Consider the following 25,397-nt stretch of genomic DNA (forward strand, 5'->3'; position numbering starts at 1 on the left):
TTCCTGTCGAAAGAACAAATTAAAACTTCAAATGCTACAGGAAAAAAAAAAAAAATTGTAAATACAGAAGGCTAGATCATAGTTCACTTGTTTGAGTGCATTCAGAATGCTGAGATGTTAAATATCGTTAGTGTATAATTGTTTGGTACTAGGGTTGTATCGTATTCCAAATACAGCAAGTTTGACTTACGTGTTTGCAGTAAGAAAGCAAACTTATACTGTATTTAAAAAAACGAGAGCGCTAAACGGCTATGAGGATTGTGAAGACCGGTTAAAAAAATGTTTACTAAAACTAAACATAAACAAGTGTTCGCGGTGTCGCAGGTCAGACAAGATTGTTATACAAATTGAGGGAAAGGTTGGAAAGTCAACACCAGAACTTCAGTGTGAACCCAACCGTACAAGCAAAGACTACTTAAATTCATTAATGTATCACACATGGCTTTCGGGATTTTTCGAAAGTGAAACATGTTGGTTTATTTATTAAACATTTAAATAAATAAATGTATGTCATTAAATACAGCCTTCGTTATGTTCAAGGTAGATTACCGGTTCCGCGAGGTAATTCTAAAATGTTAGGAACCTTTCTCATTCTTGACTAATTGTATAATTGGCAATTTGGATAGTGCGTCACTTTGAGTTTATCTAATTTATTGAAGCTTTAGTTGAGCTAATGATGCTGTTGAACTTCGAAGAGTGGATATGCAGGTTTTAAGTATAATTATAGGGTAATTATTTTCTTGTGTTCTCCACTCTTTCAGATCAAGGAGTTGAATCTCGATAATTGCAGGAGTACAAGTATAGTAGGCTTAACAGAAGAGTTTGCCAATTTGCAGACGCTGAGTTTGATCAATGTTGGTCTTACAAGTTTGAAGGGATTCCCGAAGTTACCTAACCTTAGAAAGGTAAGTTTTACTGTATATAGTTTGTAGATGGGGGTTAAGTTTAGTGTTACCCCTCCGCTTTTTATAAAAATCAGGAAAATTTACAGGAGAAATGAGGTAAGAAATGATAATTTGAAGTTTTTATTTGATGTTTAGGAATGTAAATTCGGCAGGAGAGTTATCTTTAATACGAGAAAAGATATATGGAAGTTAGTACTATTTGCCGGATGCGGAAGCATTCATGGAAGGTTTCAGCAGCATGGTAGTTGTAAAATATGGCGAATATGGCGAACAGGTGTAACAGATGTTCAAAAATAATGAAGAAAACCTTTTAAATTTTTGTGAAGCCCACGGAGTACTGAAGTTAAGTGAAATGTAACAAATTTTAATACTTTAAGCACTGTTTTTTGTATCTTGCAAAGTCCAAGGGCAATCTGGACTGGAGGGGCAACTCTAAACTTAAGCCGTAGATGGGACCAGAGGGTTCTTGTGGATCTCTGTAATCTCTCAATTGTGTTGTTGAGATCCTTAAGCCGAACATAATTATAAAAATAACCTTTTTGTATTCCTAGACTCGGAAAGTTTCCAGTATTTCGAATACATAGGCAAGAATCCGTATCTGTTTGATGGAGGCAGAAGACCGCATCAAAAAGAGTACCAGTCGATGTTAATACTTAGAGAATGTTATAAGAGAAAAATGAAATTTGTAATTCGATAATATTTTTAAAATTAATAACTTATTCGTACAACGTAACGCATTTTTAAACAACTACTATGTGGAGGTTCACAATACTATTCATTTCCTCATAAAATTATGTGAAGTGTATTTAACACAAATATTATCGAATTACAAATTTCATTTCTCTTACAAGTATATCTAAGTATTAACATATACTGGCACTCCTCCTCTTGAGGTCTTTTGCCTCCATCAAACAGATACGGATTCTTGCATATGTATCAGAAATACTGGGAACTTTCAGCTTCTAGGAATACAAAAAGGTTATTTTTATAATTATATTCTGCTGATGTATCCTAAATATTGGAAACTATCCTAGCTTCTAGGAATAAGTTAATTTTTATCTTGCAATATATATATTCCATTCATTCTATTAACGAAATAACTGATTGTTAGATTCTCAATATTAAAATACATAAAGCTTTGAAGCAAAATTTTTTAAACTTTTTTTTTCTTCTTTCTTAATCGTATATCTCACGAAAAGCCCATATGTGGACAAGCATAGTGTAAGATGAACTAATAGAACTAAAACTAACCTTTAAAAGTTTCATTTCTTGTATAACACGGTTAAGTAGATTATTAACAAATAAATAACAACCTTTATGTATTCGGAATTATGCTAAGGAATGTTAACTTTATTTAACTATTTAATCTGTTTCTGTGTAATTTAGTATCGACCTAGTGTAATGGCTGTTGAAATATTTAGTAGGTTCACAAGATTGAAGGCTGCTATAAACACATTCGATAATGAATGGTTCTGCAAGAAAATTAGCAACGTTCTTGTTGAAACATGACTGCATTCAGTTTGCATTTCCTAGTGCTGCCAAAATGTCTTGAGCCGTGGCAAAAATGCGAACTAAAGCTCACACCCTCGACACCTACGCGTTGAGCCAATAAGGGTTCAGCTGTTGCTGAGAGAGATTGATTCTTAGCAAAAGGGAGTGGAATTCCTTCAGCCGATAGCAGCGCCTGGAACGGAAGACTAGGTGTCAAGTCAATGTGGTATATCTTTAGTACTAATCACCTGTCAATCTGTAGCAGGAAAGAAGTCTTGTCACAGTATAAGTAGTTTGAAAATAATGTATAAAATAGGAAAGAAATATTCCTCGCAGTTGGGCAGCCCTTCTTAAGGTTCATACACTAAGCGATTATCAGCAAATTATTTATATTTTGGTGAACATACATACGAAAGTGTTGGATTTCGTACGTTGCTCGGTATGCAGTGTGACACGCAAACTCCCCCGTTCAAAAACTCATGTAATTATGTAACGAGACTGAAATTTTTTTGTAATTATACTACATAGTTTCTAGAATTTTTTTTTATTATTTTAATGCTGTAGTAATTACTGGCAAGGTTATTTTGTCTAAAATATTTTAATGTCGTAATGACTTTCCCAATGATAGCTTGAATTTAAATTCAGTCGTGTCTTTATGTGCAATCGAGTATGCAAAATCGGTAATATAATCTTCCCTGATTGTTTAGTGTACACGATGTGATGAGGTAATACTGTTCTATTAAATTCTTTGAATATATAATTTTTTTTCTTTGTTACAGTTGGAATTGAGTGACAATAGAATATCTGGTGGTTTAAATCTTTTGCATGGGAGCCCGAAACTGACACATCTCAACCTCAGTGGCAACAAAATTAAAGATCTTGAAACATTAGAACCGTTGGTAAGTCTATCAGAAAGTTTACATTTTAAAATTATACTACATAATCGTATATTTTGAGAAAACAATATAGATATTCTGAAGCGAAAATAAATAAAATTAAAGAAAAAATCCATTAATGAAAGTTCCATTTGTAAATTCTTCTGTTGGTATATATGTATTAATCGGTTTGAGTAATTAAGGAAATTAAAAGTTCTGATATGTCCATCAGAGAATGTTCTTTAGAGTATTGTATACAAATGTTACAAAGAGGAGAAAAAAAGACAAAATTTGGTAATACTGATTTTAGATTGAAAAAAAGTCTTAAAATGTTATTTTAAATGAGGAACTTTGAATTTCTTTTAAATTACGGTTGAAATAAATCGTTCTTGCATTGTTTAGTAATTGGGAACAGTGGCGATATCAGTTTCCCCCGAGGGGAATTTTCAGTGTACAGGGGATAAAACGTAGCGAAAATATTGGTGACTCAAATTGAAGAAAATATTGAACAGAGTGAGAATTTCGTAGCTCCAGGAAAGCCACTCGTTGAAATCATTGATTTGGAGTAATTTCCTGTCTCTTGTACTAAGTGTGCGCGATGTGTTCGAGGGAGATTTTCTTTTAGGACTGTATAAAGTTCGTAATTGCTTGAAAGATTGATACTTCATTGCCAGGTGGTTCAAGCGCATGGTCCTGGACTATTCCCGGTAGGGGTGCTGGCCTCTGATACTAATCAGTTGCATGTCCTATTTGAAAGAGTAAAATTTACCCACCTCCTATGGTTTTAGTGCTTAAACGTTGGTTGAAAGAAGGAAATATATGGCTATCTGATTTAGATGTGCAAAAAGGAAATATGAGAAGTAAAGAGTTCTTGAATGTAAGAATTATCCTTATGCATTTTTATGTATATTTGATATTCAGTCATTCCTATTTGGTGTTAATTTGTCAACGATAAGAGTGAATCATTCCATTTAAGAAAACCATTCTTGCGTCTACCAAATATCACTGCTTGTTAACAAATTATAATCGTAATTGCCTCTTTCCTTGATTCATCTTTTTACATAAAGTAGTAGAATATTTTTAGTCTGTTATGGTTGATTTTCGTGCACGTAAAATTGCCATTTATAATGTCAGTTGACACGAAGTTTTTTACGATCACAGCTTTCTTTAGTGCTATCGTCGCTCTAGAATAATGTAAATTGCATTTGGTAAGTTTCCAAGAATATTGTTACAAGATGTTCCTTTTTTTTATTCTTATTTTGTCTTGAACTAAATTACACAATGTGCTTAAAGTAGGAAGATTAAGTGTCCTACCATCAGGCATTGAAGCATTCATATTTTGTGATACTGGTTATTTAAGAAACATTTTTAGAATTTCTTTACAAGTTGATACAAACTTTTTATTTTCTGTTACAGAAAGAATTCAAGAATCTGAAGAACTTGGATCTTTTCAACAATGAGGCCACAACAATAGATAATTACAGAGAAAAAGTATTTAATCTCATTCCAAGTCTTAAGTATTTAGATGAGTAAGTATCTTGCGTTTTAATTTCCGTATTAAAAATTATCATTTAGGAATTTTCTGCAAAGAGGAAATAGATTTAATATTTTCATATCAGAATTCAATTAAATTTTTCAGGTTTAAAAAGTTACTAGTAGACTAACCTAAAAAGCATTAAGCATCTTGAATATTGTCGGACATGGAAAAGGATAAATCTTTTCTGTTATAAATCTTACTACACTTGTCACGCACAGTCAGTGGTCCAACGTGCCCACACGACTGGCAGCTACCTACTCTTTCCGCTTGGTGGTGCTGCACAAGGTAATTTCGTTACCATAGATCGGAAACAACCTCTGTAGTTGAAAACCCTGCAGTCTGTTACTGCCATTGCGTGGTGACTTTTGTAGCTGGAGGAATTATCCTGATGCAAGATGATTTTTTTTTTTTTTTTTTTATCCGTAATTTGGGAACTGATTGCGGAATGCCTGTAATGTGTCAGTGTTCAAGTTAATCAATGATTGAAACTCCTTTAGCATCCAAATTATAGTAGCTATAATTTTACCAGCGAATTGTTGGAGTTTGAATTTGTGGAGAGGGAGAGATCTGGTGCCGCACTACAGGCTTTGCTGTTTATCGTGAAATGAAAAACGTACTAATGTCTTATCAACGGTTACGTATACTGGCAGTGAAGTTCTCAGAATTGAATTTGAACAGGGCTAAATTGGTCTCTGATGCACGCACTTTTTCACGCCTTTGATGATAAGTTGTGGGATAGTTTTTCAACCCTAAATTTTCATGCAAAATTCTTTGTACTGACGGATATATCAGTGACTGTTATTCTTCTTTCATTCATTACCAGATCATACATACCAACCATTGTTGCATTCATGTTTGCCTGCCACAACTGAATTCACGTAAGCAGTTTCTTGGTAGGAGGGGGGGCATTACCGTACAACATACTAACCATTGGCCGTGCATCTCTGTCAGTGTTTCGGCATTTACCTGAAAGTATTTGATCACGGCACGGACTTCAGTTTTCTCCATTTCCACAATTGGGGTGCACTTGCTACCTGCAAAACAGAGAACACAACCAATATGAAACATTATCTGTACTTTGGCTTACATACTTCGAAAGCGTGAGTGCAACCTATTGCAAGCACAATATTTTTGTTAAAATCCTTTCTCAGGGGCAACTATTATTGAACACTTCTACTTGTTTCTATGTACAAATACTGGCAGAATAAAATTCGAAGTTTTGATTATGCTCAGAAGAGAGAGAAATAGAATAGAAGTAATATTAGTACATTTTCCTGTAGGTTAGATAAGGAGGAAAAGGAGGCAGAGGATAGTGAAGGGGAGGAAGATGAAGTTAATGGAAACGAAGATGATGATAGTGAAGAAATCGAAGGGGAAGAAGGTTAGTATGTAGAACATATATTCGTGCGTTTGTTAATCTTTTCAAACAAATGTGTGTAACGGAGAGCTGTGCCTGTTGAGTTTCGTGTGGTACGGCGAAAGTAGATGGTGAGAAGGGTAAGAAAGTATATATGTAGAGTGCATTTTTAGGAAACAGGCCTTTTTTGAATTTCCCTTACTACTCGGAACACCTCAAACTGTTAAGTTTTGGGTTGTAAATGATAGTTAAACAAAAATTCTATGAAGAAATACTAACAGTAACAACTATAGTGAGGGGTGAATTTTCTTCCAAAAAAGAAAGAAAAAAGAACTGAATGCGTAGATGATAAGTATTAAGTGCATTAGATAATTGATAATTGATTTAGTATAACTTATTTACCAGTCCAAATGGTGTAAACATCTGTCATCTCAATTTTCTTTTCTGAAGAGATGACGGTAAATTCATTGGCATTTACGTGTTGATCAATTACAGTATTGTATACAAAGGAATTAATTCCATTTTTCTGTAGAAATTTATTATTGAGATCTTATAACTGGCCACTTGCATAACTTGGCCTTACCTAGTTGAACTGGCAAACGCCCATAAATTATATATTGCGGTACATTCTTTGGTATTCATAAAGCTTTACTTTGTTTTCAATCTGAAGAATTCCATACAGTTAGTTACATGTGTGTAATATGCTGTAGTGATTTTCTAGCATATAGTTTTCTTACTCTGTAGCATAAAATGAGTCTCACTATTTTCTGTCTGCTGTTTTGTAGAACCAGCAGTAGCTGTAAACTCAGATTTCTTAATCAGATCGTTAGAAAAAAAAAAAAAAAGATACAACCAGATAAACAAAACGGTCTGAACCTACTTCTTATTAGTGTGTCCCTATACACTTGCATTTTGACTAGCTGAGTCTCACACGACTACAGTCCATTTTGAGTTTTAGCTACCTGGGATGGGACTTAGTCACTACTCGTTTAATGGCTCCTCAATTGAGTCTTTCTTTTGTTCTATCTTTCAAACTCTTTATAGTATGCTTCAGACTAAAACCTGAGAAGCAAATTACTCTTGATGCTAGGATGTTCTGTTCGCAGCGCCCTGCGCTTCTCTTTTAAAAAGCTTCGCAGCAGAAGACTGATAATGACTAAAAGCAGGAAACGTTTTCTTATTGTCACTATTTATCATAGTAGGTTAGACATTTTGGATTCTAGACTGTACTGTTTATTACAAAAAATCTATTTCGTAAAAGGTTTAGCGATTTTCTACCTGCCTTCCTGACAGGACAAAGTGGGGTAGGTTTTGATTACATAGATTATAGAAAAAAAAAATCTTATCAAATACGGGAAATGATAAACATTTCAAATGATACAGATTGGTTGCCAAAGTTGTTCATCAGGTTTGTATGTTGCGGACTATAGATTTTATTTTGTGAACAAAAGCAGGTTATTTCAAGTGAGCACTCATCATATGTTGTAAAAAGTTGAAGAAACTAGTTACTGCATCATACTGTCTACAAGCGTGAACTCATTGAAATTCATACGCATTTTTTCACCCTCATTCTGTAAGGAGTTTATTTTAATTTACGTCCTAAATATTAACACAATTCTAACCTGATTTTATACGGAATATTGCCTGAATTAATGCTTGGTGTGTTCTTATTAGATGAGGACGAGGAAGGTGTAGAAGATGAAGAGGACGACGAAGATGAGGATGATCTAGATGAAGAGGGTGACGATGAAGTTGGTTTGGACCATGTGTACAGGGACAATCTTGATGTAAGTACTACAAGTAAACTAGGAAAGAAATAACGACACTTCCTAATTCAAGACGACACCATTTTTTAACAAAGATTTGTAAAAAGCTACACCATATACTGGTAGACATATTTTCAGAACTTAACAATGAGGCTACTAAACCGAAATCAGAGGAAGACTAATTCAGACCTCCCTTAGTCTTCACTGGGAGGGTCCACTGAATCTTGCATTGTAACTTCATTTTTCTTCTATAGAAGATCGTCCTCAGTCGCAGATCCTATGTGGCGAAAGCAAGTCAGCTAATATATTTTTGGGCACGAAGTTGCTTAAAAAAACTCTTGGATTCGAAAATGTATGGCAATAATAAAATTTGATACGTGAACAAACTTAGTTCTCTAACAGGCAGTGAAGTATATACCTTCGGTATAATTTTTGAGCAAAGTATCAAATTAGTGTGGAGTTAATTTTGCCGTCATACTTTACATCTTAAGTAGTGTGTTGTAAGAATATTTCGAAAAAAATCTAAAGGATTTTCAACCTTTTTCACACGGGGAAGGCTGTGATAACCAATTCATATGAACTCTTAGAGCTTCTGTGGTCTGGAGAGTTCTTTGTAGCATAGGAGCTCATCAAATCTTATTTCATATAGCTTCGTGCGTCGAATGTTGTACCGCGTGAACCCAAAAGATTGCTACTACTCATACACGTAGAATAGGTATGTTCTTACACTTCCAAGTTACTCAAATATATTATTTGCCAATTATATATAATGATTAAAATAAACTAATCTCTGAGCAAAGTAAACAAATTTATTATGAAACTAATATGTTGACAGTTTCGCCAATTAACCACTTTGCTTCATCAAACACGGACTTACATGATAATTAACAGAAGATAGCTAAAGATATGAACAGATATGAATATTGAGAGACAGCTAAACTATTCCTGTAACGTGATTTGTAGCTGACAATCAATCATCGTGCAGAACCCGAACAGATACGAAACCTGTTAAATCTTTCCTTCCTGCGTAGACTGTATACACATACTTAATAACGAAGGATTATCAAATGAGTTTACAAGACATAATCATAATATAACCCTAATAACAATCACAATAACACAATTATTTCTTTTAATACTTCCTAATAACTTATTTCACTGATCATCAGTTTTTATTAGAGTTCCAGTTCATCACATTGCCACCTTCGTTTGCAATAAATCTTGCCACTTTGGCCTAGCATTTTCATCTCATTCCTATTAATCGTATGTCCCAAGTGCTTGTAGACTGCATTTCTAGATCTTTTTAATGTTGTTCGTATACTGTTTAATTCGCTTCTTTAGTTTTTCCTATTTCTCCAACATAGCACATAGTACTCACTGCACTAAATTCTATAGATTATACCTTTTTCATCTTTCACGTAGTGCACCCAATAACATCTCCCTTCCGTTCATCTATGTCGAGATGTACCTCCCATTTTATCATTCTTTTTATTTTTGTCTTTCTTTAATTTCTATCCACATTGTTTCGTTTTCTCCTTCCAGTCTTCCCACTTTAGTTTAGTTTTTCTTTTCTTGGTCCCTTTTCTCCTGTGCTCTGGTTTTCTTATCGTGCCAATTTTCCCTAACTGCTTATGAAAATTTTAGGTTTTTACTTTCGCTCTTTTCACTGTTTTCCTGCCTAATCCTCTGTTCCATGTTACAATAGTTCCTTTTCATCGAGCAGTCCATGTCAATCCACGTCACTCTTAGCATGACAGTTTTCCTGACGCGCAGCTTTTCTAATATTCCGTGATTCTCTTCCTTCCTTATTTCTCCCTTTTGCACGTCCAGTTCTAATTCAATATCTTTTTCTGCCTCTAATTTTTTAAGTTTTGTCCCCTTCGAATAAAGTTTCTCTTACTTTTAACCTTACTTCTCATTCATAGCAACTTGTGCTAACCACGGGCTCAGCCATGAGCCTATGCTCAGTCTTCCCTTAGTTCTAACTGATCAATGCTGTAACTGTTTATCCACGTGGCTCTGAATACCTTTTTCAAATCTTCCCCATGCTAGCCATTTATCCTGTTATTTCCTATGTTCTTTATGGCTTTCACATTCACACTAAACATTATAGTTTTAATTTTAATTGTCCTGCATCCTCCAATCTTCTTAACTCTACCGAATTCCTTGCACTACTACCCTCTTGTGCCCTTTTCACCTTTGCTAGTTAAGTTTTTCCTCCAACGGTTCAAATATTACTACTACAATCCAGCATTGGTCGTAGTTTTTCTCTGCAGTTCAAGGTTGAGAATAAATGGTACTGGAAAAAATTGAGTAAGCTCTGATATTTATGAAGTGATAGGTGACGAGATGAAGTGTAAAAATTAAAGAAAGTGATGGTATCATTGATGGAATAGGTTATTAAAAAAATCTAAATGAAGGTAGAATATCCATGAAGGGCTTGTCGAAAATTCACAAGGAAAAAACTAAGACCAGAGCTGGATTGTAGAGATAATATTTTTAAACCGTTATAAGTAAAAATTAGTGTTGGTGATAGTGGCGCAGTAAGGGTAGTAGTGAGGAACTCAGTGAAGCTATGATGATTAGAGGAAATAGGACATATTAAAGCTAAAACTGTTTACTGTGGATGTGAAAGCCATGTTCCTAAGTTTAATAAGAAAGGATATAGTAGGGTCTTAAAGCATTTGAATTATATAATAGGATAAATGACTGGAGTGGGGAGGGGCTGAAGAGAGATTCGTGTCTGAATAGTTACTGTATCATTGGTAATAAATTAGAATTAAGGAAGGACTGAACATAGGCCCACGGTTGAATCTGGAGTTAACAGAGGTTGCTATGAATAATTGGGAGAAGGAGGTAAGGGCAAAAGGAGCGGTGCGCTTCGGGAAACTTATGCTAGGAGTGACGTGGACTGCGAGACTGGAAAAGAACTTAATCTGCAACATGGAAAAGAGGATTAAACGAGACAGTGAGGAAGAGCGGAGGTAAATATGGAAGTTTTCCATAACCAGTTAGAGGGAAAATTGGTACAAGAGAAAACTAGAGTACAGGAGGAAAGGGACCGAGAAAAGAGAAAGACGAAATGAAAGTATGAAGACTGGAAGGAGATAAATTGGAAGAAAGGAGCAGGAGATAAGGTAATGGAGGAATAAAATATGAAGAAAAAGATAAGTGATAAAAAATGGGAGATCTCGACGTAGAGGAAAGGAAGCGAGAGTAAGTACTAAGAGAAGATTAAAAAAGAGGTGTGAATAATGAAGAAAAAAGAGATATATAGAATCCAGTGCAGTGAGTAATGTGTGCTAGTATGTTGGGGAAACAGGAAATTAAAGGAGCAAATTAAACAGTATACAAACGACATAAGATTAAAAAGAAATTAAAAAAAAAAAAACTTAAGGGACACGGGACACAAGCTTAATTGTAATGAGATGAAAGTGCTAGACCAAGAAGACAGAAAGATGATCAGGAAGTGAAAGAGGCAATAATTTATTGAAAGCAAAGATGATAATGTGATGAACTGGAACTCAATAATTAAAATTGATGAACAGTGGAATAAGTTATTAGGAAGTATTAAGAGAGAATTTTTATTGTGGTTATTATTAGTTACATTATTATTATTTTTTGCAATTCATTTGATAGTTCATTATTAAGTATGTGTAATGTTTGGGTTCTGCAAGGTATTTTGTCAGCTATGAATCAGTACAGGAAGACCTTAGCCGTCTCGTAATATTTAATCTTCTGTTAATTCGTATGTAAGTCAGTGAATGAAGCCAAGTGGTTAGTCGGCGAAACTGTCAGAAGATATTAGTTTTATAGTAATAAATTTGTTTGCTTTGCTCAGTGATTAGTTTATTTCTAATTATCAAATGTCATGTTTTCGATGGATTATAATAGTGTTCCTGAAATTTGGTTTATTCACTGAATGATTCAATGCGTGATCTCTCATGATGCTAAGAGTGTGTGTGGTAACTTTCTTCATTTCATTGTATTAGTATGGTGTTTTGTCATTACAGCTTATATCAGGGTGAAATAAGTTAACACCTGAGAAATAATACCTAAAAATTACTAAAAAGAGGCTAGTAAACTAGGTTTTGAGTTACATAGTGTTTAACTGAAGGGTAAGGGGAAAAAACAAGGAATGTCCATGTGTGTGCTTTATCGGGTGTTTTGTCCTATTTATTGGTGACTCTTGGTACTATTTAACTGTATATGCCATGCATGAGTAGATGTAGAAATGTTCATGTATAAAGGGCAAAAGATTTGACTAACACTATTCTTTATTACGCGGTTTTCAATATTAAAACGCCGTTTTCTCGAAAATGAATTATTGTGACATTCCTTCTTTTTTCCCCTTACCCTTCAACTGTTCACTAAAAGAATTCAGAATTTTAACCTTTAGTTTATCGACCAATTGTCTGTATAAGCTGTGTTAAAATTATTTACAATCAGTTTCTAGAAATTAGCAGAAACTGATTCTAGAAACTGATGCTACTCCGTAGATACTTTACTGAATCTGAAGATTGTATAAAACTGTAATTAGAGTATTTAGTGACAACTTATATTTTAGAAATTTCGAATTTGAATTCCGTTCAAATGATGGGAAAAGTGCTTTTACGCCTTATCGGTAGATGGAGATACGGATGGAAATTATCTTGACCTCAGTTTTGAACCTATAGGCCATAAGTGAAGCTTACGTACGTTTAAATATTTTTATCTTCATAATAGTAATCGGCTTCCTATTTTAGCGCAGCAGGACATTATTTTAAACATATTAAAACACTTGGCGAGTTCAGTGGGTCACTATAGTTTCAGGAGGATGGGGAGTCACATTTTTGCAAGGGAAAATTAGACCATGTTATTGAGAAAATTGGCCATCAATAAGTTATCTTGAGACTTCTAGTCCCTGTCCTGCGTTATTGAAAATCTTAGTATATGCATGAATTTTAAATATTGGAAAAGATAATCGAAAAAATAAAATGTGAATTTTGTACTGTTTGAAGTTAAATTTAGAAAGTGGCAATTTTGTACTGTTCGAATAATAAATAGCATAATTTCGTGGTTCAACATATACATAAATGTAAATCCAGTTTTCTTTTAAAGTGATATCTCATAGCAGCTTACTACACAAATCTTAGAAATGGGATGCAAACCAAAAATTTGATGGTAAAGTGCGATGCTTTTATAATGTATTACTGGACTGCTATTCTTGAGATAATTAATGAATGAAAAATTGTACATGGTATTCCTTCATGAAAGAGTATAAGAAATAGCTTAGCTTTGTGCCTTTCAACAGAGATGCAGGTAAAGTTAACGTGAAACTTGGAGCTGCCTCTTAGGTTCTTAACACAAACCAACACTACGAACTTCATATATTATTCAATACCCGACGTCGAATTGACAGCGTTCACTTCAACATTTTATAGCATCTGGAAATAAAGCGGTTCAGGGGAAGTATCAGCTTTCAGAAATCGGCTCACTAGCATAAAGCATGGGTCTTCAATAGAATCCCATTTTCAGCTCTTTCTTTTTCGTAGTTGTTCGAGCTTTAGTTACACACATTGTTTCCTAACACTGGCCCGTAGAACTTTAAAAGCTGGTATACTGAACTGGATCAGTGTGGCATTTAGCTGCAATATGTGTTATAAAATGAATATTTGTGTAGTGGCGTATTGAGGGGGGGCTTAAGCCCCCCACCCGAAATCTTACTATTGTAAAGTATATGAAATATCTTGCAGTTCACATTTTCAGGCAGTCCCCCCCCCCCCGAAACAAAATCGTAAATATGTGAAATAAGTTGACATTTTTGTCAAAGCTGGAATATTCATTTTATGGACTGCGTAATGCCAATTCCCAGTTTCTTGATGGCATTATGGGTGGAGCACTTAATAAAAAATCTCCAAATAAATATTCAAGAAATCAGATTAGTCAGTAGAATGACAGTTGATACCATTTTTATAAAAAGTATAATTATCATTTTTTCTCGACGTTATTTTTCATTCAGTTAATGATAAACAAAACTACTGTATTTGTTGTCCATGTAAATCAGAAAAAATACATAGCTATTTTCCTTTACCGACTTAATATTCACACTTCAGTTTGAGATTTGTCATGCATGAAATGATAAGCAAAAGATAATATAAATGTTCCACAATTGTTTAAATATATCAGATAGTAGTCATAGAATCTTCTTAATAGGAGGAGAGTGAGGGTGAAGATTACGAAGGAGAAGGTGCCGAAGATGAGGACGATGAAGAGGGCGTGGATGATGAGGAAGATGAAGAAGGGGAAGCCGAAGGAGAGGAGGAGGATGGAGAGGAAGAAGGTAAGAATTTGTGGGTAACACTTTGCAGTTGTAAAATTTTATTTATTTACATTACAGTTCACAGCTAACTTCGTTGTAGAAAGTAAAAATTTAGCAGGCTTGTCGATAGTGCGCAATTTAGGTCCATTGGCCGTTATGTTGAATACGGCGTAAGTGAAATTTTTTGTAATATTGTGACTCTTAAGAATATAAAGTTTACTCAAGTCTACTGTATTCTGGAACAAAACATTGTTTCGATTTTAATCCTAGTTAGAAACGAGGATCTGTTCTTTTATTTATTGCATGTACTTCATATTGTAAGTTGCATCTGGTCAGGGAAAAATGGTATCTAACAAACGTGAAAGTTTCCCCGTTTCACTTCCGGAAATATATGTACATGATAGGATTCGGTGTACTGTATTATGAATTCATTCTGCAGAGAGTTCCTATAACAGGCTTTCCAATGCTCCTATATTTCCTATATATTTGCGTTTCTTTCTATAAACTCCTATATTATAACAAAACTTATATTTTTGTGGCATTGCTACTTCCACTTGTAAAAATAACATACGGAAATCACGTATGGGTGGCTGGGGTGCCTTTTGTCTCCATAGTAGGGTGGTTGAATGGAGGCTCTTCTGTGTTTCGTCCTTTCTGCTTATTGTCTAAAGATTACACCTACCTATTACAAAATAATTAATAGATACTATGCAGAACGCCTGGAGAACGTATAAAGATTACTTAGAGTGCAGATCCAAAGAGGCCACAGTGGCAAAGATTTCCAGAGAAGAAAGTGCGTTAAGAAATGCGAAGCAAGAAGCTGTCAAAGGATGTTTCAAAGAGTGAACAGTCTCTGAAGAAATCAAATAAAAATGGACGAAACAGTACAGAAGGAAATGGAAGTAGCTACTAGACTGATGAAAGATGCTCAGACAAGGTTATCTTCTGTGCTATCAAAAAAGGACATGGTTGACGTTAGTGTTGCCCAGGCAATGATCTAGACCAGAGTTTCCCAACCTTTTTCTACTTGTGGCACAGTCAGGTTAACTTGAATTCTCCCGGCACACCCATATAGATATTATTATTATTATTATTATTTTAAATATAAAATACCGGATAATTTTTTCTATGATCACTGATCTCCTTTTCACAAAGAAGAAAGCTTGATTACTGGTTTCCCCCAATGGTAAATCATTATGCTTATTTTTCGTTCTAGTTTGAAAACAGAAGACAGTTGCAATGAATTATAGGACTCACATTTTTAGAAAATACACTTTCTTTTTCGACAGCTGTATCCAACCTTTCACTAAGAAGGAAGATCACTAAATAACGAACGAATAAACAAATCACTTGATCTTTTAAAACACAAACGTATGTAATTTGTATGCACGTTTGCTTTGTCGAAAGGATTGAATGCTATTTTAAAATTTCAAGTTACGAAATAGTCTGCAACAAGTCAACAAAGAACAATAAAGAAGCAACAATGGTCATAATTATAACAAATACTTTTTTCAACATTAAAAATGTACATAAAAGTAACAGTATGAAACTTAAAATTGTAGATTCATAGTAGAGGTTCATAGTAGTGAAATACAAGTGTACATTTTCACTGTGTTGCAATTTAAATGCTATAGAACTAGTAATTTTGCTCTTGAAAATGTTAGGAAATTTTATGATTTCGTAAAGAAAAGGTCACGAAATTTCATTTTGGAATTTTAGTAGACACCCTGTTATAGCCTATTTGAAGTAAAATATGCAATTTTATATTTTAGAAATTACTTAATGTGAATAGTGTGCTCACCAACTCGACGACACAGAGGGACGGTATTCTTTATACGTTTAATGAGTTTAAGGCCATAGGTGCCGGTACTAGCAGTAAATATGTAGTGCAGTAGTAAAACTGTTAGTATTATTTTTATTACCTCTGATGGTAACAAAGTATTCTTCGGTAAAATTTGACTTTCCAACAACAGCAGTTAAGGTCAGTTATTTGTTGCTACTCGTCAAATAAGCATTCTGTAGAATCAGCACCAGCAATAGCGTAAAAATTCTTGTCAAATTTAAGAACCTTAATGCTCGGAGTTCCGAAAATATGTAACGCTTACTAGTTCAAGTGCTGAATTCAAACTTCCGTACTAATAGAACTTTCGATATACAGTAAGGAAAGCTGCATTTTTGAAAGAAAACCTGTCATGAAAGAAGTGCTCAGGAATTTCCCGCAATTGAACGCACACAGCATCGGAAGTGAATACTTCAACAATAAAACTATTTCTTTTACGCTGGAAGATATTTAAGATATTTGAAAAGACTTTACAAAATATGAATTATATCTTTGTTTCAAATTAATTTTCTCGAAAAGTTTTGCAACAAGTGCTCGGGAAATTCCCATAATTGAACGTACAAAGTATCGAAAGTGAACTTCCAACAATAAAACCATTTTACGCTGGAAAATATTTGTTGCATAAGACATTTTGAAACTTATTTTATTAAACATGAATTATATCTTTGTTTTAAATTAATATATTTGGTGTTCATATTTGAACGTCACTGAGGCTCCTAGGATGATTCGATCTACATTTGTTCGTTCCAGGGCTTACGGGCCCCGGTTCCACTATCTGATCAAAATCTCAACTATCTAAAAAGAATCATTAAAATACAATCATCATAAAATAAAATGACAAATATGAAACCTGTTCCCTTTACTTTCCTACTGTACTTTCACAGAAATATATTAGATGAAGTCAGCAGGGGCCACTTTTTTTTTTTTTTTTCTAGCCCCAGGCCTCCGGGTGGGTTAATCCAGCCCTGGTTCGTTCGTCTGCCTGTACTACACATACTACAGGGTACCACTTTCGGTCTTTTAAGTTTAAATTTTCAGGGTACAAGCACGAGAGACTAAATCTCCTGGATAGATTTTGGCGGCATACCAAGGTAAAATTTCAAAATGGCGGCCATAATTTAAAAAAAAATGGCGTGTATCCACGCTACAAAGCACATTTTTTTTTTTTTTTTTTTTTTTTTTTTTTAAAGTTGAAATTTTGAGGGTAGAAACAAGAGATTCTAAATTCGCTGTATAGATTTTATTGGCGATCCAATGTAAAATTTCAAAATGACGGCCACTTTTTTGAAAACAGCAGTGAATAGAAAATTATTGCAAGTTGTGATAATGATAATCTTGAAATATAAATCACGTTGTAACACTTCTACCCCAAAGACATCGTAATATTTCGAGAAAACCCATATGGGTCCAGCTTTTTTAAGTTTTTTCAAACCCTGACACTTTCATCTTCATACACAAAACGAGTTAAATTATTGAATCCTGGGGCAAAATCCAAACCAAAGATATAATCGAGACAGTCAAACTTGGTAAGAGCAATTTTCAACTTGCACATGAGTGAATATTTAGAGAAACAGATTTCATGATGACAGTTGTTTGAAAGGAATACCAAGGAAGTATACTGAGTGGATGATTAGCAACTACATGTGGGAGACTGATCTAAAATTCTGATGCAACACAAGAGGAACGTTAGGAAAAAAAAACATTTTTGACACCTTGTGTATGTTTTTTCATGACCTGTTATGTATTCACACCATTCTCACTTTATAAATTACATTTTGATAAGTGTTCTAGATAAGTATTGAAGATTGTTCTGTACAGAATTGAAAAGCCATTTATATTGTGGAAAGTAAAAGCATTTCTTCAAGTTAAGAAAATCGACCTCATGTAAATAAAAGCAGTTTGCTACATGGAAAATTCTTTTCTGGTCTTCTGCAAGATACTGCATCAGAAACAGAAAATGAATATAAGAAATAAAAACGTTACACGGTATAGTGTGATTGGAATGAAAAGGTCTTAATTTTCAGCATTCTTTCTGTTCACAGCATTCGATCAGCTCTAAATCCAGACAGAAGTGGAATTTATAACTTGAACTGCATACTGCATTATGTAATCTAGAACTCTCTGTATACTATCTAATTTTTAAAATCGTTCTAGGACACAACTGTTTTATTGTTGTGAATTAGGTTATAACGTCTGTTCCAAATTTGCACTGCAAAGTTTTGAATCGCCTAAAATTCAATGATAGATTTACATGTTTTGTACATAATGTAACCTATACTTTTCGCGTAAGAAGTTTGTAAAATTGAAACCGTTTCACTTGTTTGTTTTTAATACAAAGTAACATAACTATATTAACTGAAGGGATACACTTGGCACCAATTGGCATGGGTTTGATTCCTTTGGGGTCGGTCTTTTTTATTCCACCTTTGTTTCAATGCGGATCAGGGGTTCACCTGGTCTTTACAAATTGGATATCTGGCGAAAATCTAAGGGTACAGGCAGCCGAAGCTGAAGTGACTACCTCACCTTCTGTACGTGCTGGTCTAGTAAGTATGCAGTCCTACCTTCTCAGCGCTCTAGGCTATATTGATTAGCCCCGCATGCGTGTCTACGTATACTTTTACGTTAACCATAGTAGCACATTGCCAACTATTTGGTAGGCAAATGTTATTTAACTTCTGTGGAAAACATTTGGGTCCTCTGCTAAATTTCGTGTACTTGCTGCGATGAAATTTCTCTAGTTCTCTCATGGAGCTTACGTTAAAATAGTACATTGTACAGGACCAGAACTAACTCCTACAGACAGTTCGTGACTTACTCGAAGGGAACTGTATTGCCTGAGCCTTATCCTCTTCCTTTATGTATGAAGCACATAGACAGCTTTGTCTAATGATCCTGATAACTTAATCTTGATTGCATTATTTCTACTACATGCTTGTATGGGATAGGTTGAAATTTAATCAGGGATTCATAGCGTCAGAGGTGAGTGCTGTACCACTATGTCACAGTGTTCCATTTATTTCATGATCGATTCCATATCACGTAACGAATTATTTGTGACTTCCCTTAGGTTCCTGGGAGGGGAGAAGGTGAGTAGTAGGATTTGCTTTGGCTTTACAAGGTCCTTAATTTGATCTCGGAAGGAACGGAATGCAGTTTAAAGTGACGTACGTATGCCAACTAACCTAAGGTACTTTCCTGTTTTCCTTTCCCCATGAACATCCGAATTAGAACTAAATACATTATTCCTACCACATTTATAACAGTTGCAGTATTTGCAATACATACATTGTGATGTCTTATTGCCTATTTTTGTATTATGATAGACTGAATTTCAGTGAGATGATGAGTCCCTTGTCAACATTTGCCCACTGAAATCTGGCCTTCGCATCGGAGGGTTAAGATCGTGCTGTGCGCTCATTGAATGACACCAAAAGTGAAATATATTTTTAGAACAGACTGAACAACTAATAATTAATACTAAGACAGTTACGCTATTTTTGAATTTTGGGAGGTGATTTCTGACATCAAGGTAAGACAAAAGTATAGACCAATCTGGGTGCACGACTTCACTTAGGAACTAATGTGTCCCATCCAAAAATACATTTTTCAGAATCCTGCGATACTTATGCAGAAGTTTTTATAGAGGGACATTGGCTAGGGGCATATAATCTGAAGTACTCACCAACTGCCTCTATAAAAAATTGTTGCGTGAGTATTTTAGGATTCTAAAACTTGGATATTTGGATAGGGCACATACCAGTTCCTAAGTGACGTCTTGACCCAACTTCAGTTTTGGAGTTATGGCCCTTCAAAGTTCTTTTTAAGTTTTTGGCAACCTATAACTCCGAAAGGAAGCATTTGTGCACCCAGGTTGGTCTATACTTTTTGTCTTATCTTGGTGTCAGGAATCACCTCCCAAACGTTGTCGCGGTGTTGTTTCGAAACACCCTGTGTGTGTGTATATATATATTATAGTGATTCAATGAAAATGTTTTAAAAAATAACTATAAAAGAATTGGTAATCTTTCAATATATCGCACTCAATATAGTAAATAGTGTTAATTGAAATATGAAAATTATATATCCTATTTTCTGTCACTCGCAATTATATGCAGTGAAAAATGGACTGGATCGTCAATTGAACCAGTCCTATTTTGTTTCCTCTTCGTGTATAACCTGAAAATGTAAGAGTACGAGGAACATGATTCATTTTGTACATAAGTGACCTGTTCCATAGATTACAGTAAGTGCATCTGCTGTGGTTGACACGGATCGTCACCAGTTAATATGCCGAGTAATATCGGTGTGAATATAGGAAGTTACACAATTCAACTGGGTTAAATCCACCTCTAAATTTTAAATTTCAGTGTGAATGTGATACTGAAATAGAGAGCAAACCTCATATTCCTCGTGAAACTAGCAGATGTGGAGCATATACTTTCGCAATCACATCGGTGCGTATGAAGGAGCCCATGACCTGGAATAGGTGTTGGGATTATCAGGCGTCGTTTGAGGCAGAGCATCCCTTGAAAAGGCAACCTTCCATGATCATAATACCTAAGTGGCTGCTTAAGCAGAAAAGTGACTGGCTTGTGCATGACCATTGGGGAACCCATTTACTTTGGCAGTCTGCAGCAAAAAACCTGCAACATGAGCACGTACGTTTATTGTGAAACTACACCTAACAGCACAGGGAATCAACATAACGTCTGAGTGGCACGAATCACACCAGAGTAACCTCGGCGTCCTCGTCTGCACACTTATTTTGGAGCAAAAGACTTAGTTTCACAATAAACTTACATGCTCATGTAGCAGGTTTTTTGCTGCGGACTGTACAATCCGCGGCAAAAAACCTGCAACATGGGCAGATAAGTTTATTGTGAAATGACGAAGTCTTTTGCTCCAAAATAAGTGTGCACGGGAGGAGGCCGAGGTTTATCCTGGCGTGATTGGTTCCACTTAGACGTTATGTTCATTCCCTGTGCTGTTAGGCGTAGTTTCACAATTAACTTACATCCTCATGTTGCAGGTTTTTTGCCGCGGATTGTACAATCGTGAATGTCTCACGTATCAGTGCAGTCATTTCTCATTTGTAATTGAGCAAGCATAGCGTTTCTGCCTAGGCATCTGATCTCCGAACGGAAGAAGTACTGTGCTGCGCTCTTTAGCTTTGTCAGCGTATTTTGGGTGACATCTTTTCATGTCATCACTGGCAGCGATATTTTGATCTAAGGACTCCCCAAATGGCTGCTTGATCCATGATGATACAATTCTCTCAACGAACTTTCGTGATTCGAAAGTTTCTTTGCTCTTAACAGTATTCAACTTCATCTGCTTTTGTTCATCAGATTTAGTCTCTTCTTTCTGAATGTGACATTGAAACTTAGGTATCATTGCTATGACACTGGAGGAAACTCAGCGGGAATGGCAGACGTTCCTTGTATGCACTTAAAAACAGGACAGTATACGTGCTCCGGGAGAGATAGTGGCGCTGGGAGCGATGTTATGGAAAATACTGTTTTGAAGGGTATACTATCGAAACTTCCGTACATTTGTCTATAGATCCAGTTGCAAATTTTTTGATACATCCTTTTACATTGTATTTGAAGTGTAGAGCAGTAGACAGTTGCCAGTGTCACACTCAAATTGTCCGAGTTTTCTGTCCTTTGTATATAATATGTAATATGGTTCGAATTCCTTGTTAAGGTTATCCATGATGTAATGTCATTGCGTAAACGAAATATTAAGCATCGTGAACATTTGGTCACTACGTTCATTGTATAGGTCTGTTGCCGACCAAAGACAATAGAAGATACAAATAAATTAAATTTGAGGTAGACAAGGTTGTCTTGATATATACACACACACTTGAGTTTCTTACTTCGGTACAGTAATTATTCTTTCATCGGTAACTGTAATTTGGAAAATTTAAAGAATTGCGAAAATCTATGATGTACAGGCCTACATTTGGATCGAAGAAAGGAAGTTACATCTCAAGCAGACGAGTTTTAGAATATTAATGGGTAATACTGTGTCCATAAGAATTCTCGGTTGATCCAACATTTTCATTGGTACAGGGTATGAATATGAAATGTTGAAAGATTTTAATTCCAGTATCAAATCTTCAATATATAATTGTCATGCATATTAATTTGTAGTAAGTACTAAAGTAAAAGAATACTTTGTGATTGCATTAATTCAGCTGTGTTGGAAGTAGAAATGTCTGGTGGGGCAGGTAATTTTCATTGTTCATCAGGGATCCTATGAAAATTTCAGTTGTTTCCAAGACGTTCATTCCCAAGTGCATTATGAATAAAATTAACGAAATAATTATTGTAAGAAAGATTTGATTCCTGTAATGATTACTATAATTTTTGTTCCAGAAGCAGCACCAAGAGGAAAGAAGAGAAAGCATGAGGATGAAGATGAATAGGCAATTCGTGTCCATCAAGCGTTCTTTACAAAGTGCGTCATCCTTATCACCACAAAGTAAATAATCAGTGGTGAAACTGAACTTTGGTCAGGACGTGGAGCTAGTGTGGTGTACATAAAGAAATCGTGGCATTGCACTTCTGTGAATATAGCTCTGTTGAAAAATGAAAAGAAGATTGTAAAGTCCACCCATGGATGCATCAGGCTTCCAAATTTTACCGACCAAAAGGGTGTGTTTGTGTGCATGTGTATGTCTGTGTGTGTGGATGGGATTCATTTGTACTGAAGTTGACGACATAATGTGTTGTGAGTTCTGAGATAATTGTCCGATTGTTTGGGAGCCTGTATGCCTGGGCAAAAAGAACATTGATTGGGAGACTTCCCTTCAAGTGTGCAGTCTTAGAAGACTGAACAAATCAGAAAGTATATATATAAATATATATAAAATATCCTTTTGTACAGGAAATATTCTTTGCACTTGTACCTTAGCACGTACTAGAATTAGTGGGAATAAATAAATTCGTTTTTACAATATGACATCGGCTTAAGCTGGTGGTTCCGATATCTCCTTCAACATACACATGAAATACAGTAGCAGCTTAATGCCTTAAAAATAGTTGGAATGGTACAGCATACTTGAAAAGACTTTTTTCATATCCTGAATTTTAACAACTTTTTAATGAATAGGAAAACAATACAGAGATTTAATAATAAAAAAAAATCCTTTAGCAGTGTCTTTTTGTCAGCAACTCACCATGACAAGGTGCAAGTAAATGTCACGAGACCACAGAAAGTACAAATACATGTATTATTTTGTTAAGTGCCCATGCTCATGGTAAGTTGCGTTGCTTGTCATTGTCAAGGGTCTTTTATTGCCTACCTAATTGGTTTGTTTCAAATGCAGCCGAGTGAGATTGCAGGGAACAGAAGATAGTATTTTGTCCATCACAACATTATCAGGTACATGTAATTGTCTGTTCTGTTGTTGAAGTAAATTTTTATCAAAATCGTATGTGGTTTGTCCATTTTACATTCCTATGTAACCTTTGATTAAATTTGCAGGTAGCAACTAAAAGGTATTAGGATTGTCGAAACTTGAAAGAAGTATGAGGGAAATTTAGTGAAGAATAATGTGTAAAACTAGTCACCAAGATACGTGGCTCAATTCCCCCCCCCCAAAAAAAAAAAAAAATTCTAATAAAATTTACATTCAGCTTATGCATTATGATGCATGCATTAAGAAAGCCTTTAACAGTATTGTCTGTTCCATTGTTCTGAGGTTGTAAATAGTTTGAAACGAATATTTGTGAATTTCTTCATTAGGGCTACTTTAAAAGCGGATATACTGGGATAAAATATAAAATTGACCTAAGCTTCAATTCATTTTAAGTGTAGCTGTTTTGTTTTCTGACCTTACTGCAGGTTATTCTGCTTGCACTAAGAAAAAAATTTGGATGCCGTTATTGCAGGATGCTGATAGGGTGAATTAACCCTAGTTTTGTGGTGGACGATACATAAACTGAGGTACTTACGTTCAAAATACTCATTTCTTGAATACCTTGTGAATTAGTTCGAATGTTCTTGTGTAAATTAGTCCTTTTCTACAATTAAATTTTAATTGATTGTGATTTCTTTCTTCAAAAGGAAATGCGTTATTTCGCAATGAACGTGGAGTGTCGGTAAGTGGGAAGGATTTTAGTAACAAGTTTTCAGTAGTACTGTGGTGACTTTTCCACATGTCATACAATCTGCATTACTTTTCTCCTTTTCACCTTTTAATCAAGCGTCCCATGTTCAATTCTCGGTCGAACCACAACCCTTTCAAGTGTAAATCAAGTAGCGGTTCGGATGTTATTTTAAGCGAAAGTCTTCTTCCTGAGAACCTCGGTATTACATAAGGATGTTAAGCCTGAACACACGAAACGAAACCAAATTGTGTGCCTGAATGTGTTTTATTGAGAAGCCACGGTTGCTTAAGTATATTGATAGAGATTGGAAAATTTATCGACTGCCTATGTAGCTTCCAACATCAACTCGGACTTCGTTTTAATTTCATTGAATGATATCTACATACTAAATTTTTTAATTTAATACTTCAGTTTTAGCGTACTGATTATGATACGTTGACCATAAAATTTTACATGACAAGAAATAACGGGATTTTTCCGTTATTGCTTTGCATTTATAGTAATAACAGGATTTTCCCAATGCCTAAGGCGGGAGTTCCCCGATTTATATATAATTCTGTATAATGGTTCTTGTGCTGCGGTTTCTTTTTGTCCTTCTGAAATGACTCTTGACAATTATATTAAGTATGTAAACATCAGTACAACGTATTTTCATCAGGAGCCCTTCATGAGTGAGTCGGCAAACTCATCGCATTTGTGGCCAATTAGTTCCGCTTTCGAGTCCAAATGGAGAACAATTTCTTTCGGATGTAAGCCGAGAAGCAGTTTGGATTCCACTTTAAGCTTACGCGTATGTGATCCCTCCCAGCACAACCTCTTTGCTTCATACTAACACGAAGGCGAAACACTTATTTGTGTCTATATGTAGTATAAATACAGAGCAAACTGTTTTTTTTTTTAATAAAAAAAAAAAAAAAATTGCCAACTCTGGTTCTGAAACATCCATTCACTTGCTGCTTAACACTTCATGAATAATTATCACAACAGCTAGGAATTTTAAGTGCAAAACTAATTTTAAAAAAGTAAATCGTGAAAAAATAATGCAAATTTCAAATTAAATATTCATATCAACAATTCAAAAGTAATTACATTAAATAAGGACTCTAAATTCACTGATGTATTTAGTGAATATTTGCGTAGAATACATTATTATTAATCGTAGTTTAGTGTAACATGTAACGTTCCACGATTATGTGGAATGA

The 25,397-nt window shown here is 34.9% G+C and overlaps 1 protein-coding gene across 2 annotated transcripts in view; it reads left to right on the forward strand.

Moving 5' to 3' along the window:
- Window positions 1-23,519, forward strand: part of Mapmodulin (acidic leucine-rich nuclear phosphoprotein 32 mapmodulin) — a 44,197-nt gene extending 20,678 nt beyond the window's left edge. Inside the window, exons 2-8 of one of the 2 annotated variants that reach the window (XM_081748778.1) lie at window positions 762-905; window positions 3,176-3,295; window positions 4,688-4,800; window positions 6,089-6,189; window positions 7,840-7,952; window positions 14,127-14,253; window positions 22,462-23,519. In XM_081748778.1, coding sequence (XP_081604904.1) covers window positions 762-905; window positions 3,176-3,295; window positions 4,688-4,800; window positions 6,089-6,189; window positions 7,840-7,952; window positions 14,127-14,253; window positions 22,462-22,508 — 765 coding nt within the window. In that variant the 3' untranslated portion in view covers window positions 22,509-23,519. Of the gene's footprint in view, window positions 1-761; window positions 906-3,175; window positions 3,296-4,687; window positions 4,801-6,088; window positions 6,190-7,839; window positions 7,953-14,126; window positions 14,254-22,458 lie in introns of both variants that reach the window. The other variant, XM_081748777.1, reaches the window with a different exon arrangement.
- The last annotated feature ends 1,878 nt before the right edge of the window (window positions 23,520-25,397 follow it).

Source organism: Thermobia domestica, chromosome 2 (genome assembly GCF_964235325.1).
Source record: "Thermobia domestica chromosome 2, izTheDome1.hap1.1, whole genome shotgun sequence".
In the NCBI taxonomy this organism is placed as follows: domain Eukaryota; kingdom Metazoa; phylum Arthropoda; class Insecta; order Zygentoma; family Lepismatidae; genus Thermobia; species Thermobia domestica.